This window comes from Linepithema humile, chromosome 3 (genome assembly GCF_040581485.1).
Source record: "Linepithema humile isolate Giens D197 chromosome 3, Lhum_UNIL_v1.0, whole genome shotgun sequence".
NCBI classification, from domain to species: Eukaryota; Metazoa; Arthropoda; class Insecta; order Hymenoptera; family Formicidae; genus Linepithema; species Linepithema humile.
In genome coordinates, this window is record NC_090130.1 from 10,205,057 (window position 1) to 10,221,681 (window position 16,625).

At 35.8% G+C, this 16,625-nt stretch overlaps 1 protein-coding gene across 1 annotated transcript; it reads right to left on the reverse strand.

Moving 5' to 3' along the window:
* Positions 1 to 2,854: 2,854 nt before the first annotated feature.
* On the reverse strand, positions 2,855 to 5,827 carry LOC136998876 (uncharacterized). The gene is made up of 2 exons (XM_067352233.1): positions 4,501 to 5,827; positions 2,855 to 4,392 (listed from the first exon to the last, which is right to left on the reverse strand). The coding sequence occupies exons 1-2, from the start codon at positions 5,336 to 5,338 to the stop codon at positions 3,542 to 3,544; spliced, it is 1,689 nt and encodes a 562-aa protein (XP_067208334.1). The 5' UTR covers positions 5,339 to 5,827; the 3' UTR covers positions 2,855 to 3,541.
* Between the last annotated feature and the right edge of the window lie 10,798 nt (positions 5,828 to 16,625).

A 16,625-nucleotide genomic window follows, 5' to 3' on the forward strand; every position in this document is an offset into this window, starting at 1 on the left:
GCTGCCATCTTGCACTCAACCGACACCGTCTCTTAGAGCTCGTGTCGAATTTATGCACTAACGTGCAAAAACTCGGCACTCAACTTCTCACTGGAACAGCGCGCTCCGTCTCCGTGCGCACCGAAACGCCCAGTAAAATACGTTGCCCTCATCTAGTGCGCACCCAGTGCGCACCAGTGCGATCAGTGAAAAACGCTATAAGATGCAGTCGCTATCTTGCTCTGTATTCAGAGCAACAGCAATGTTTGTTGTGTCTGTTGGCAAAACGTTTTGTTTTACATCTTTGCTTTTTTGCATATCTTTTTTTTCTAGAATTTTTTTTTCCCTACTTTGTTGCTCGTGTCTAATTTTATTTCTAGACGTTTCTTCTTTAGCATCTATAATATATTGTGCATTTCTAATAGGCATATGCCTATTGTGTCGGCTATCCAAAATTTCTGGAAGCATACATTCATAATAAAAGCATGTTAGAAAGGGTAGCATTTCATCTATCCAAAATGTTTTGTCTGTATCAACATGCACTATTTTTAAGCCTTTAGGCGTCCACACAGTGAAAATACAATAATCTCGCTGTGTTATGTTTAACTGACCTTGAACTTGATAAAAGAATCGGTGATTCCGATTCATTTTATTTGAATTCTTTTTATCAATATGCCTTTTAATTGAGGCAATTTCTGTATAGCCTCATCAGCTGTTATATTCTCAGCTGACAAAAGACATTTAATCTCTACCAAACCGTCATTATCAATAAAACCGTCAGGAGAAGCACCCAAGAATGGATTTTCATAATCAATGAACAATCCACATGGTTTAATTTCTTTTTGTAAAATTCCTGCTAATTCCTTTCTTGCAATTTCCTCCATATCGCGCCCATATTTCATAGCAGATGTTGTCGATACACGGAGGAAACAAAATATTTTTTACAGTCACTGCGCAAGACGTTGTTGATCTCATGCGACATACAATTCCAAAATTGGATGCCGTCAACATCTCACGTCTTAGTGATTGCCACAATTCGCATTGACTTTGGCCTCTCGTATCACGTTCAATTAATTGTCGATTTTCTGCATTTTCAACCAACTTTTCCATATGATTATATTCAAGTTATTTGAATACGTCAGATGGAAAATCTGGTTTTTGTGATTTTGGGCCATAATGACAATCTGTTTCCTGTTCTTGTTTAAATTTTTTTTGTCTTCCATCTACTTCTCAAGATTCTCTGGTTCTCGCAACTTTTATTTGTCGTCGCTTCTCTAAATTTGCGACAACGACAGGAACATTCTTACACATGCTTTCATGAACTTGCGTTAGAACTTCTTGTGTATTATGTTGCACAACAGCTCCCGCAATTCTAGTATTATAAGAACCTCGTTTGCTAAAATGAATGCGCTTTGCACCAATTTCTTTGCAGATAATTGAATTAAACGCTTCTGCAGGATTGTTTGTTAAATTTAATAACAAACTATCGGAATAAGCGCTTAGGTGCATTATAGCACTTTCTATTTTTTTATATAGGCCGTGCAATTTCAAATATGGCACATAATTTTGAATTTTATTACTGTTTTCTTTACATGTACGACCGCGTTCTGTACATTTTTTATGTTCGCCAAATATATGGCTAGGAATGTTTAATATGTCTTTTTGTAATTCCATCGCTTTATAATGGTGAGGTTGGCTTTCTGCCCTTCGTACAGCTGTAATACGTCTTTGCGTATTTTTAAAATGTTGTTCTTCACAACATTTCGTATTTGTACAAAGCCACGCTTTCTCTGTAACTTTGGTTGAACTGTCTCCGCCACGACTTTCAACTTTTTACATAAATTGCGAAGCAAGTGATTGGTGCATTCTATCTTTTTAACAATCACCTTTTGTTCGCGATACGGTGCGTTATTTCTGATAGACTGATATACGCTGCTATCGCCATTGGCAACAACTGTTTTATATATTAGTCCATGAATTTCAAGGCTATTTTTAAAACCTTCTGCAATGGCGTCGCTCTCCATACTAGTGGAGCTTGCATTGCGGTCAAAATTTTTGTAGCACTTATGACTTCTTGCATCAAGGCTTCTTTGCTCCGCCATATCACAAATCGTACAAAATTTGTTACGGATACCTATGAAGAGAACTTTCCCCGTGCGGTAACCAATTATGGCACCCACACCGGAAGGTGAATCGTAGGCGGTGCCGTATGATCTCTTCATACAACAACCATCCGTTACAACGGTTATATATGGAATGCCATTTATGGTTTCACCTCTTTCGAGAGCAAGTTGTTTTTCAATCTCGCCTGCCATTTTCATGCTCTCCATGGCAGTTTTCATAAAATCATTGACTACATTTTCACGATGTTTTATGTAAGTCTTTTCAGACATGCAAAAAATATTCATAGCTGCACACAACTCTTCCAGTTGGGCATAACCAATCCCAACTGTTATAGTTGCAGCTATAGCAGCTGTATTGAGATCCAACTTTTCAGGTTCTGACCATATGTTGGCTTCATAGTTGCACATTTGGCATTTGAAGAACAATTGTATCAGTAATCGACGGCGACGAAAATTTATGAGTTTCCAATCTTTAAATTGGCACTCTATTTCTCGCGCATGGTTATCGAATACTCTGTGGATTTCATTCCACATAAAAGAAATGTCGACTATGCGATGACCTTCGGGCAAGCTTTCTTGGATAGCATTTACATCCAAAGGACTCTTGTCGATAACGAAACTGTTATCTTCGCATAATTCGACATTTTTATCATACGTACCTTGTTCATCTTCCGGGCACTGCACTACTTTTATATTGATATCCGAATCTATCACGTCGTGCAATTGTTGACGCAAAGATTCATTATCAATATTATTAGTTTAAAATGGTGATACACGCTTATTTATTGAGTAACAAGTCACAATAAAAATCAATCCAGACAGTCAGAAGAATTAAGTTGCCATGTCTGACACACGAGGAAAAAGCAAGGGGTGGACAAAAAGTTCGTAAAAATGGACAAAAGAGACCTACACCAAAAAAACAACCAGTTTAAATTTTGACTAACAAGGGGAGACTACGACGTGATACCAATCGATTTTGTCGAAACTCCGTGTATCGATAGAGTATCATGTCAAGTGTTTCAGGGTAAACGGATAAGACGCAATTCTCAAGCATTCGCGAAAAAATCGAGATTAAAGAATCCCAAGCGCTATATTAACACATGGCGTAGAGCATAAAATCGAAGAGCGCGTAGCTCAGCGATTAAGTACTAGACTCGTAACGGCAACGTTGCTGGTTCGAATCTCGATAATTTTTTTTTTTTTTTTTTTTTTTAATTTCTACAAAAGAATGTAATTATTAATATATTATTAATATATTATTATTAATACATACACAGAAAATAAATGTAAATACATTTTATTCATTCATTGCATATTAAAAAAGCACATTTTTCTACATATTACGAAGGAAAAAATTAAATAAATGTTAATGTAAAATAATGGTAAATGGTCAGTGCTATACAAATAAATAAACATAAAAAATTAATGTGAAACATATTTTATTCATCGGTGGAAGTAGATGGAACAGTACATGTTGAAGGATGATATTTATCATAAAAACAAACGAAACAATAATTCGCACGACAATGTGCGCATCGTATAAAAGTTACATTTTTACAATCGCATGACTTCTTTAAAATATCTAACGGAAAACATACTTCGTTGACATTCATGAAAACTTCTCTCTCATCTGTTAATTTTGATGCAAACCATGCATATCGTAACATGTTTTCAAAAATGGGAGCAGACAGTTGATGATGTACAATTGCATGAATTTTGATGCAATCTTCACGAGACGCTATTTCACGTTTTTGTTCTATTAAAAATGAACAATTTTGTAGGCGCTTGATAAGATTTTTAACTTGTCTATAAAAGTACACATCACACGGTTGACATAGCGGTGTGCATTTTGGAGGAATAACTTTAATTGTACATGTTCCTACATTGTTATCATCTTGAAAAATGTCATCATATAATGCAGGATTTGTTTGACCGCCCCACGAATCTATTAATAAAAGAAATTTCTCATGTTTCACATACGGTGATAACACTTCTTTTAAAAACTGTGTATACAGATATGTTGTGAGTTTTCCGGACTTCGAGGATGTTACTTTAACATTTTGATATATTTTAACGAACTCATCGACAGCTTTTTTTACTTTCGAACCGAATGCACCTGTCGCTTCTTGTAAACATATAAATACAAGTGGTAATAATTTTCCGGACATAGTCATTGCATATTGTGCTGTGTACGAGTGGCTGATTTTATTGCTACTTTTATGTTGTACAAAAACTGCTTTCGCTCTTTGCGTTGAGAGAGTTCTATTAAATGTCGATTGATACTGACATCCTGCAACAAAAAATTGATTTTAGATACAATTTAAATGTATTATATTACCGATTATAAAGTAAAGTTACAATATATTTTACATCATTTTATAAAGAAATAAGTATTTACCTGTTTGATCTGTGTTGATGATGAAATCCTTATGAAAATTCGGAATTAATACTTGTGTCTGTTTCCGGAATATATCTGCTGCAGCCAATATCTCTTCTAGCGTGGCAGTTTCTTTTTCTGTTACATATTTTGTGATTTTTCGTTGTTTAATTCTGTTCTGCTTTTTAAATTTTATAACCCACGGTTTTGATGCCTTAAAAGGAAAGTTTTCAAACTGACTTGCAGCACTTAACGCCCATTCTTGTAAATTTCTTGTTGTTACTTGTTGATAATTAACTCTGGCTTCCACGAAGCGATCATATGTCCATGAGTTAATGATAGAATACTTGTCTATAATTGTTCCTCCATGTTTTATATCTTCCTCCCATCGATATAAATGTTTCATGCTTTTTAAACGAGAGCATCCTTGTTTGTGTAGAGTTTTAAGAGTCCACTTTGGATGCTCTTTAGCCATGTTGACGACTTTAATTTTATAATCCAGAGGAATATATTCCATTGATTTATCTTTTTCTGGTAACATATATTGTTCGGAGTCATCGTCGTCTTGTATTTCTTCAAATTGACCTTCCTCGTCATCAGATTCTGCCATTATCAATTCTTCTGTTTCCACAAACATTTTACTGCCCAATATCTCAACGGTGGATTTATATAAATCTTGACCAATTTGCATTGCCTCATGGCTAATTGTTCCAGAAGATTCTGGGGCCACGAGGTCATTTTCTAGGAGTAATTGCTCCAGATGTTTAATTGCATCTTTTAGCCGTAATTTTGATTCCTCGCTATGAAGTGAATTACTGTCACATTCATGTTCCGACGAAGAACGAGGAACACCTTCCATTTTCTTGTTAATATTCACACAAATATCACACAAAAATTTTCTCTACTGTCTACTATCGTTGCTAGGAGCAAAATGCGCTCCGATGCTGCACGTAACGGCCGAGCGCCCAATATAGGACAATCTGATTGGGCCTTCGCCGAATATGGGCCAATCGGAGTAGACTACGTGGTTCTTTGTGCAAAGGGCCCTTGGTAACATAACGTTCTGCCTTCTCCTTCTTTCTGTGTAACGGCTTTCAACTGCTTCACACACAAAACACGTTTCACATTTATTTGTATATAGCACTGATTTATCCGTTGTTTAAAAACAATCAATAATTACATTTATTTAATTTTTTCCTTCGTAATATGTAGAAAAATGTGCTTTTTTAATATGCAATGAATGAATAAAATGTATTTACATTTATTTTCTGTGTATGTATTAATAATAATATATTAATAATATATTAATAATTACATTCTTTTGTAGAAATTAAAAAAAAAAAAAAAAAAAAAAATCATCGAGACTCGAACCAGCAACGTTGCCGTTACGAGTCTAGTACTTAATCGCTGAGCTACGCGCTCTTCGATTTTATGCTCTACGCCATGTGTTAATATAGCGCTTGGGATTCTTTAAACTCGATTTTTTCGCGAATGCTTGAGAATTGCGTCTTATCCGTTTACCCTGAAACACTTGACATGATACTCTATCGATACACGGAGTTTCGACAAAATCGATTGGTATCACGTCGTAGTCTCCCCTTGTAAGAGACGCAACAAAAATTAGATTCGCTGAAGAAGGCCCAAAAAAAGGTGCCGAAACGTTCGACAATTAGATGTAAGATATACGACAAACACATGTAAAATATATTAATAAATAGCACCTAGAACAAGCTAAGGCTCAATAAATAAGCGTGTATCACCATTTTAAAGTTTTAATTGAAAAACTGAGCCTAATTAAAAAATTCTTTTTATAATATTATTAGTGCTATTATCTTTCTTCAGTTGTGCTTTTTGCGACCGACGCCTGCAAAGAAAAAGAAATTATAAATACATATTTATAAAATTAATTAAATAAATGTAATACAATACATACACATATATATATATAAATGAATTAAAAATAATCAAAATAAATTGCATAGAATAAGTTGATATAAGCAATCCTTTGTTAATTTTTTTTCTAATAATATACTATATACTATATATATACATATATATATATAAACACATACATGTAATAAAATAGACATCTGTATCTTTAAATATGATTTTATCAGTCTATAAACAGCCTTCAACTTTACAAGTTGCCAGCCCACGTTTAATTCGCCTTTGGCTGTATTTATTCAAAATTGTCAGCCCACGTTTAATTCGACTCTGGCTGTATTTATTCTAAATTGCCAGCTCACGTTTAATTCGCCTCTGGCTTCACATATTCTAAATTGCCAGCTCATGTGTAATTCGCCTCTAACTGTAGGTATTAGATTTATTTATTATAATAAACAATAATATATACACAATCTAAGTCTAAGTATGTGAAATTTTTCAGTTATGAAAGAAAATACACAAAGCATTGCTTTCTTATTTCACATTGCATGTAAAATTTAATTTTTAATATTATAGTAATCGTAAATTTTTATTGTATTGCGCGCCTCTTCTTCAAGATCATATTGTAGTGCCTCTACGATGCACCGATGTCGCCACAATATTTACAGTTGAAAACTTTTACTTCCGTTCCTGTTCCATCCGTTCCGGTGAGTTTCTCATTCTTCTTCTTTGTGCCGATATAGTCACACGCAGTTTTCAGAAATTCCAAAAATGGGAAAAAGAAGCAAAAAAGATCGATCACACAGCAGCGAGGATAAAGAAAATGATCTTAAGAAGAGAGTTGAGTGGTTGGAATCTCAACTTCTAAGACAGAAAGAATGCGACAAGTACAGACGTAGTAAGTATCTATTCGTAACAGCGGTTAGATGGATATATATTATTAGGTGAAAGATACGGGATTAATTGGTCCAACCAATTAATCACTGATATGTCTCAGCGATGTTCAACATCGTCTGTGTACATAACCTCTTTCGCTGTCAGCCTCGCAACTCGCAACCGTCCAACGGGCGTGAGTTTAAGATGTCAAGCAGACAAAAATGGACGCCTCATATTTCGGTCCAACCGATTTATGAGAGCTCAGAATCCTGACAAAAAGGGTAAAATGGTCCAACCAATTAATTACCAACATGTCAGCCTCGTAACTCACAACCGTCCAACGGGCATGAGTCATAAGATACCCGGCTAGACAACAATAATCGCTTCTTAATTCGGTCCAACCGAATTATGATAATACAATCAAAAGAGGCTACCAACGAACCAAGAAGTATAAACTTCATTCTTATCACAGGTAAGAGCAGACATTGCTCGGGAAGATCATCATCTTGCGAAACCAGGAGTCGTTCTCGTAGTAGAGATTTTAGAAGATATGACTACGATCAAGACGACTATTATCCTACCAGATACTATTTATAAAGAGGTGAGGAACGATGGATCCCAATATTCCCGTGACAGGAACAGACGTTCTATGCATAACAATGTCTCTATACGGAGAAATAGTCATTCTTCCCTTAGTAATTCTCCTGAACAAAATATCACACGCTCTCATTCAGGGGAGTCGTTACAGGAGAATGACAAGGGCAAAGATGCTCACGCTTTGCAAGTTTTGACAGAAATTCAGCTGAATACAGCTAAGGAGTTGACAGACAGCCCAGCGGTACCAGAACAGGATCAGGATATAGCAAAACCAGAATCCGTATTAGAGACAGAAATCTTGGAGATCTTTGGAGACCGTCTCTTGCCTGATCGAGTTCTAGCACCGGCGGTGCATAAACATTTCGCCGTCATTTGGGGTGATATTATTAAAAAAGGTTTGCCAACGGAAGAGAGAAAGAATCTTCTAAAGAAATTGCCCCCGCCAGAGAATTGTATATTTATGGACCCACCAAAGCTGAATCCGGCAGTTAAAAAGGTCTTAGATAATAATATAATAAAAAGAGATGACAGAATCATTGAGAAACAAGAAAAGGTGGCAGCGTCACTCGCCGGGGTAGCAGAAATCATTGAGTTGATCTTGAAATTAGATCCTCCAGAAAAGAAGCAATATTTAGAATTGCTGAATAGAGTTGCAAGAATACTCGCCGATTTGCAGCATGATGAAACATATATTCGCAGAAACTTAATCTTGATGAATATCAAACAAGAATTTAGAGATACTCTAAAGGACTTGCCATCGGACGAGTGGTTATTTGGAAAGAATTTAATTGATCAAATTAAGGATGCCAAGACATTGCAACAGTCATCAAAGGATTTGAAGCCAGTGACAAAATCACAGACGGAACAAGATAAAGGCTCAAAAAACTCCAGAGGCCCGCCTCGTCAAAATCAGTTCAGGACGAATTACAATTCGAGGGGGGGCGGGCACAGGACGACTTACTCGCGGACTCAGAAACCAGCCTATCGCAGCAGAAGTCATTATCCCAAGAAAGAGATCCCAAGCCAGACAAGCTTGAAAAAGAGCAAATAAACGTAAGTAACCTTGCAGGAAGGTTGGTTCATTTTAAGAACAACTGGAAAAAGCTAACTTCGGATACGACAATTCTGAGCTGGATTTCGGGATACACTATACCTTTCACGTATAAGGTAATACAATCGCTACCACCTGGTGAATCTAGTTGGTCCGCACGCGAAAGACGGTTAATTCAGAATCAAATTAACATTTTATTAGATAAAAGGGCAATAGAAACGTGTCAACCTAAGTCAGATCAATTTGTTTCTAAAATATTTCTCGTGCCAAAGCTGGACGGGACGCATAGAGTCATATTAAACTTAAAACAACTAAATGAGTTCGTGGAAACAAATCATTTCAAACTAGAAGATGGAAAAACAGTAAGACGGTTGTTAGCCCGTGGTTACTTTATGACATCTATCGATTTAAAAGATGCATATTATTTGATTAATGTCAAAAAATCGGATAGAGTATTCCTGCGGTTTCTTTTCCAAGATAAATTATATCAATTTACCTGCTTGCCTTTTGGGCTCAATCAAGCTCCATATACGTTCACTAAGTTAATGAAACCAGTAGTTACATATCTAAGGGAACGTGGATATTTGTCGGTAATCTATTTAGATGACATTTTGCTATTAGGAAAATCATATAACGAATGTTTTAAGAATGTCCAAGCGACCTGCCAATTATTAGAAAGCTTAGGGTTTATTATTAACAGACAAAAGAGTGAATTAGTTCCCTCGACAAGATGTAAATTCCTAAGGTTTATTTATGATTCTGAAAAAATGACGATTGAACTTCCGGAGGATAAAAGGCAAAGAACTAAACAACAAATTCGAAAATTTAGTAGAATGAATAGATGCGTAATTAGAGATTTCGCCGCATTAATAGGTACGCTAGGATCATGTTGTGTAACCTTAAAATATGGCTGGGCCCATATGAAAGATTTTGAGAGGGAAAAATTCCTGGCGCTCAAAGCCAATCGTGGAGATTATGAAGCGCATATGGTACTGTCCAAACAATTGCAAGATGATTTTGAGTGGTGGAAATCTCACATTAGCCAGACAGTATGTTCGATTAGACAATTCAGGCCAGTTACCGAGATTTTTTCAGACGCGTCTTGTTCAGGCTGGGGTGCGTATTGTGAGGACCGTAGATCGCATGGTCATTGGAATGAGGAGGAACAGGCGCATCACATCAACTACTTAGAGCTGTTACCAGCCTTTTTTAGCCTGAAATGTTTTGCTGAAGGCCTCCAAGATTGTGACATACTAATGAGAGTAGACAATACAACTGCGATCGCGTATATTAATAAGATGGGCAGTATACAATTCCCAAAATTGAATTCTCTAACAAAGCAAATTTGGACATGGTGTGAACAAAGAAATATTTGGATTTTTGCATCTTATGTGAGCTCTAAAGATAATTTTGAAGCCGATTTCGAATCACGTCGTCTAGAACCAGAGACAGAATACTCCCTATCACAGTCTGCCTTCGGAGTTTTAGTGGAACGGTTTGGGGAATCTGAAATAGATCTATTCGCAACACGAACAAATACGAAATGTCAGCGCTATGTTTCCTGGGGACGTGATCCGGGTTCAATAGCAGTTGATGCATTTACTATAAACTGAAATCAATATTTCTTTTATGCTTTTCCATCTTTCGCGACTATTTTACGTGTATTACAAAAGATTAAACATGATAGCGCGAGAGGTATAGTCGTGGTGCCACATTGGCCAGCTCAGGCTTGGTTTCCGGTCTTCGTTGCTATGATGGAGGCCGAACCAATTTATTTCAAGCCTAATATTAAATTATTACGTTCTCTGAATAGACAGCCACACCCACTTTGGAAGAGGATTACCCTGGTTGCAGGAATGCTGTCCGGGAGGCGTTGACAAGAAGAAGTGTACCGGAAGAAGCAATTGACATCATGTTATCTTCCTTATCGGAATCATCTATTAAACAATATGACACTTGTTTAAAGAAATGGTGGAGTTTTGGTCAACAAAAGAATATCGATTCCCAAAAAATGGACATCTCGCAAGTAATACGATTTCTTACGGAGGAATATGGTAAAGGAACATCTCATGGTACTCTCAACAGTTGTCGGTCAGCAATTGCTCTTTTACATGGGACAGAAGTGGGTGAAGATTCTAGGATCAAACGCCTATTTAAAGGTATTTATAAACTACGCCCAGGAAAACCAAAATATGATTCAACATGGGATCCACATCCCGTCTTGGAACACATTGTTCAGTGGGGTTCAAATGATACAATTTCTTTAGAACACCTCACCTTCAAATTGGTCACGCTTTTGGCTTTAATCACAGCACAGCGTATGCAAACTCTAGCTCTAATTGATGTTAGAAATGTGGAAAGGACAACGGAACTCATCGAAATCAAGATACCAGACAGAATCAAAACCTCCAGGATAAATAAGACACAGCCAACATTAATAATTCCTTATTATACAAAAAACCCAGCTGTCTGCGCGGCTCTAACTCTGGAAACATACATAAATAGGACCAAGGAGTTACGTGGGTCAGAGAACCGGCTATTCATAGCCCTCAAAAAACCCCATAAAGGTATATCTAGTCAGACTCTAAGTCGCTGGATTAAATCTACGCTCCACGATAGTGGTATTAACACAAATATATTTGATGCGTATAGTACTCGTCATGCTTCGGTGTCAGCGGCAAAAAGAGGAGGTGTCAATATTGATGCAATTATGAGAGCAGCAGGTTGGTCAAAAAAGTCAGACACCTTCGCGAGATTCTATGATCGCAATATTGCCAAAGAAAAAGCGACATTCGCGAAAACTATACTAAGTAAAACACTTAAGTAAATCTATATATATCTATATATATATGTTGTTACATGTCAAGTTTAATTAATATAATAATAAACTAATATATTAAAATAATAATAAACTAGTTCATAGAATTTCTGAAACACTAATTTTCCGCCGTAAAAAGCTTTAAACATCTACAATATGATCTTGAGGAAGAGGCGCGCAATACAATTTAATGATTAAACGAACTTACCTGTAAGTGAAGTTCTATCATAATTGTATGAAGCGCCTCTTCCGAAAAGATCAGTCCCACCCGGTTAACAACCCTTTTTTCCTCTTTTTTTTTTACAAAAAAAAAAAAACCCTATAAGTTTTACGGCGGCACTTTGAAAACATGAGAAACTCACCGGAACGGATGGAACAGGAACGGAAGTAAAAGTTTTCAACTGTAAATATTGTGGCGACATCGGTGCATCGTAGAGGCACTACAATATGATCTTTTCGGAAGAGGCGCTTCATACAATTATGATAGAACTTCACTTACAGGTAAGTTCGTTTAATCATTAAATTATTTTGCAAAAAAAATTATTTATATTAAAAGAATTTTAAATGCATAAAACAAATAATAATAATAATTTTTATTGAATAATTTAAAGGATTAAAATATAATAGATAATTAAAACCAATATGAGAAAATTTATTTTACGACAAATATATATGTACAGGGTGTTTTCCTTTAATTTTCGTAAAAGCTCGAAAACATGGCGTTTTGATAAAAAATGTTTAAAATAAAAGTTGTAGGACTTGGAGGGGGAAAAAAGATAGGGATATTTGTTTGACCTTGGGTGGAGGTGCTTCGGAGATTTGAAGGTCATCTCTATTTTTTTTAATGGAAGCACTCGTTTTTTTATATAAATCGATTCCTTCCAATATTCGCGGTAAAAAGTTATTCTTCCATTTAAAAAAATAGAGATGACCTTCAAATCTCCGAAGCACCTCCACCCAAGGTCAAACAAATATCCCTATCTTTTTTCCCCCTCCAAGCCCTACAACTTTTATTTTAAACATTTTTTACCCAAACGTCATGTTTTCGAGTTATTACGGTATGAAAACTAAAAGAAGACACTCGACACACACGCGCGCGCACACACACACACATGATGAATTTATAAACAGAATCATATTTGTACAATAATTATTAATAAAAAGCAATATAATCTGAGCATCGATGATATAATTTTTCCCTAGGAGCGGAAACGTGTGAAAAGTGAAAGTTTCACGTGAATTCGACAAATAGAATTGTGGAATTCACATAAGTTTTCATTTTTCACGTTTTCGCACCAAGGGAAAAATTACATGATCGATGTCCTGATGCTGAAATATTCCTCAATTGATGATAAATAACCTTTTTAGCGATCCTTTCCTCAATGACAGTCGCTAACGAAAAAGAGGCAATTTTTTGCTGCTATATATTTTTCACATCTTCTTTCTTCTTTTCCTTCTTCTTTTTCTTCTTTTCCTATCTTTTTTTTTCTTTCACTTTTACTCACTAAACACTATAAATATACACACACGAGTTTATTACGCGGTGTTATAACTGCAATAACTTTTCCCGCTACTTTGACTATCAGCTGTAGTGTATCCAGTAATGTATGTACCTTCGCGCGGGTCCTAGAAATTTTAACGCAAAATACTTGTGCTAACAAAATTAATAAAAACTAAACATAAAAATAAAAACATTACTTTTATTTTTATTTAGTTAATATTTTTAATAATACATTTTTATAATATGCAAGATGATATAAAAGCATAAAAATATTGATATTTTCGTTGAGCACACTTAAGAGGTCAGACGTCTCACTTGGTCGAGCACAAATCTTATTCTGAGCAAACGGCAAATTCAAAAAGGAGAGGATAGGTAGGAAGTTAGGACGCAAGAAGGGGGGGGGGTATTTAAAGAGGGGATAGTAAACTAATGATATGACTGTATGACGCTGGTAACGAATCCGTATCACTTTGAACATTTATGCCATGTGACTGTCTCTTGATGAAAATCATTTCAGAAATTAATCTTTTGTTATAAGAATGTTCTATATCACAGATCTCTGCACCGTCCCAATTAAAATTATGATTAAGTCGACTGCAATGTTCCGTAATGACTGAATTTTGACCTCTCCTGACAGAACTTCTGTGTTCATCGACTCTAGTTCTTAATTGTCTTTTTGACTGTCCTACATAAGTCACGTTACAGTCATTACATGAAATCTTATAGACAATGTCATTGTGGGAGTTTTTTTCTGCAATGTCTTTATGTCTCTTAATAAAAGTATTCAGTTTGTTAGGTATAGTATGTGCTAATCTGAATTTGTATTTTTTTGTAATATGTTTAATTTTTTCTGACACAATGTTAGCGTAAGGAAGAACAAAGAAACGTTTTTTGTCCTCATCATTGACATCATTATCCAACAATAAGCGTCTGTTATTATATATGTAATATTTTATTCTTTCTCTAATACCGTTAAAAATGAAAGGTAAAGGATAACCATTATTCAATAAAATGTCAATAATGAGAACAAAATTCTGTTGATAAAATTGTGGATGAGACAAACCCAAGACCCTGTCTATCAGGCCAACTAGCACACCTCTCTTGTGTGATATCGGATGTTGAGAGTGGAAATTCAAAAATCTGCCAGAGAAAGTAGGTTTTCGATACCAATTAAACATAAACTGATTGTTGCCTCGATATAATGTTATATCTAAGAAATTGATATTATCTCCCCCTATCTCTGCGGTAAATCGCAGACGATCGTGTACGGAGTTGAAAGATCTGAGGACATCCTCAATATGTCTTCTAGGAACCATAGTAAGAATGTCATCAACGTATCTAACATAAATCGGTAAGCTGAATTCTAAATTTTTCATTGCTCTCAATTCAAGATCCGTCATGACGATGTCAGCCAAAATAGGAGAGAGGGGGGAGCCCATTGGACTTCCAAAGGTCTGTTTATAGATCTTGTTATTAAAAATGAAAAAGGTTGAACTTAGAACAAATCTTATGGCACTGATGAACTCCTCCATAGAAAACAATGTGTTATTAGAAATAATTGGCCATCTGTTAACAATACCTGCAATAGCCAATTCCGAAGGCACGTTGGTGAAAAGAGAAACAACATCCAATGACACGAGGTCCGTATCATCATCAATTATCTTATCCTTTAACATATCAATTGAAAACTATTTTTTATGTGACTGTCAGGTTTAGGAATACTGTTATGCAAAACATTGTGTAGAAACATGGCTAGTTTATATAACGGGCTATTAATACATGAAACAATGATTCGAAGCGGACAGTTATCTTTGTGAACTTTAGGAAGTCCGTATGCTCGTGGTAAGGTGCCGTCAGAGGATAGTAAGGACAAATATATAGATTTGCTAATGAAACCTTTCTGTCTCCATCTGTTAAGGTGTGTTTTAAGACCATTAATAATCTTTCTTGTCGGGTCTACAGTCACAACCTCGTAAGTGCTCTCATCGGAGAGAAGCAAATTCATTTTGTAAAGATACGTATTCTTGTGTATGGCCACGGTCATGTTGCCCTTGTCAGCATTCATAAAAAGAATGTCTGAATGATCTTTTAAAAAGTTTTTTGTCGATGACATCCAATTTAAGATTGATTTTTCCGTGGTGTTATGTAAAAACGGTTTGTGATAAAGGTCTTTAAGAATAACGATAGATCTATTTCTTATGTCATTCTTTTGATCCTCCGGCAGTTTCTGAATATTAGACTCAATGCATTTTAGATGATCCATTATTAATTTGTCTTTAGTTCTTTTATTGTACGGAGCGCTGAAACGTTCACCCAGTTGAAGTAGACACTTGACATGACCGTGGCCATACACAAGAATACGTATCTTTACAAAATGAATTTGCTTCTCTCCGATGAGAGCACTTACGAGGTTGTGACTGTAGACCCGACAAGAAAGATTATTAATGGTCTTAAAACACACCTTAACAGATGGAGACAGAAAGGTTTCATTAGCAAATCTATATATTTGTCCTTACTATCCTCTGACGGCACCTTACCACGAGCATACGGACTTCCTAAAGTTCACAAAGATAACTGTCCGCTTCGAATCATTGTTTCATGTATTAATAGCCCGTTATATAAACTAGCCATGTTTCTACACAATGTTTTGCATAACAGTATTCCTAAACCTGACAGTCACATAAAAAATAGTTTTCAATTGATATGTTAAAGGATAAGATAATTGATGATGATACGGACCTCGTGTCATTGGATGTTGTTTCTCTTTTCACCAACGTGCCTTCGGAATTGGCTATTGCAGGTATTGTTAACAGATGGCCAATTATTTCTAATAACACATTGTTTTCTATGGAGGAGTTCATCAGTGCCATAAGATTTGTTCTAAGTTCAACCTTTTTCATTTTTAATAACAAGATCTATAAACAGACCTTTGGAAGTCCAATGGGCTCCCCCCTCTCTCCTATTTTGGCTGACATCGTCATGACGGATCTTGAATTGAGAGCAATGAAAAATTTAGAATTCAGCTTACCGATTTATGTTAGATACGTTGATGACATTCTTACTATGGTTCCTAGAAGACATATTGAGGATGTCCTCAGATCTTTCAACTCCGTACACGATCGTCTGCGATTTACCGCAGAGATAGGGGGAGATAATATCAATTTCTTAGATATAACATTATATCGAGGCAACAATCAGTTTATGTTTAATTGGTATCGAAAACCTACTTTCTCTGGCAGATTTTTGAATTTCCACTCTCAACATCCGATATCACACAAGAGAGGTGTGCTAGTTGGCCTGATAGACAGGGTCTTGGGTTTGTCTCATCCACAATTTTATCAACAGAATTTTGTTCTCATTATTGACATTTTATTGAATAATGGTTATCCTTTACCTTTCATTTTTAACGGTATTAGAGA

Excerpts from the sequence above, each read along its gene's own strand:
- LOC136998876 (XM_067352233.1), bottom strand. The coding sequence starts at position 5,338 with ATGGAAGGTGTTCCTCGTTCTTCGTCGGAACATGAATGTGACAGTAAT. Across the intron at positions 4,393-4,500 it reads CATCAACACAGATCAAACAG|GATGTCAGTATCAATCGACA; the intron begins GTAAATACTTAT and ends TTTTTGTTGCAG.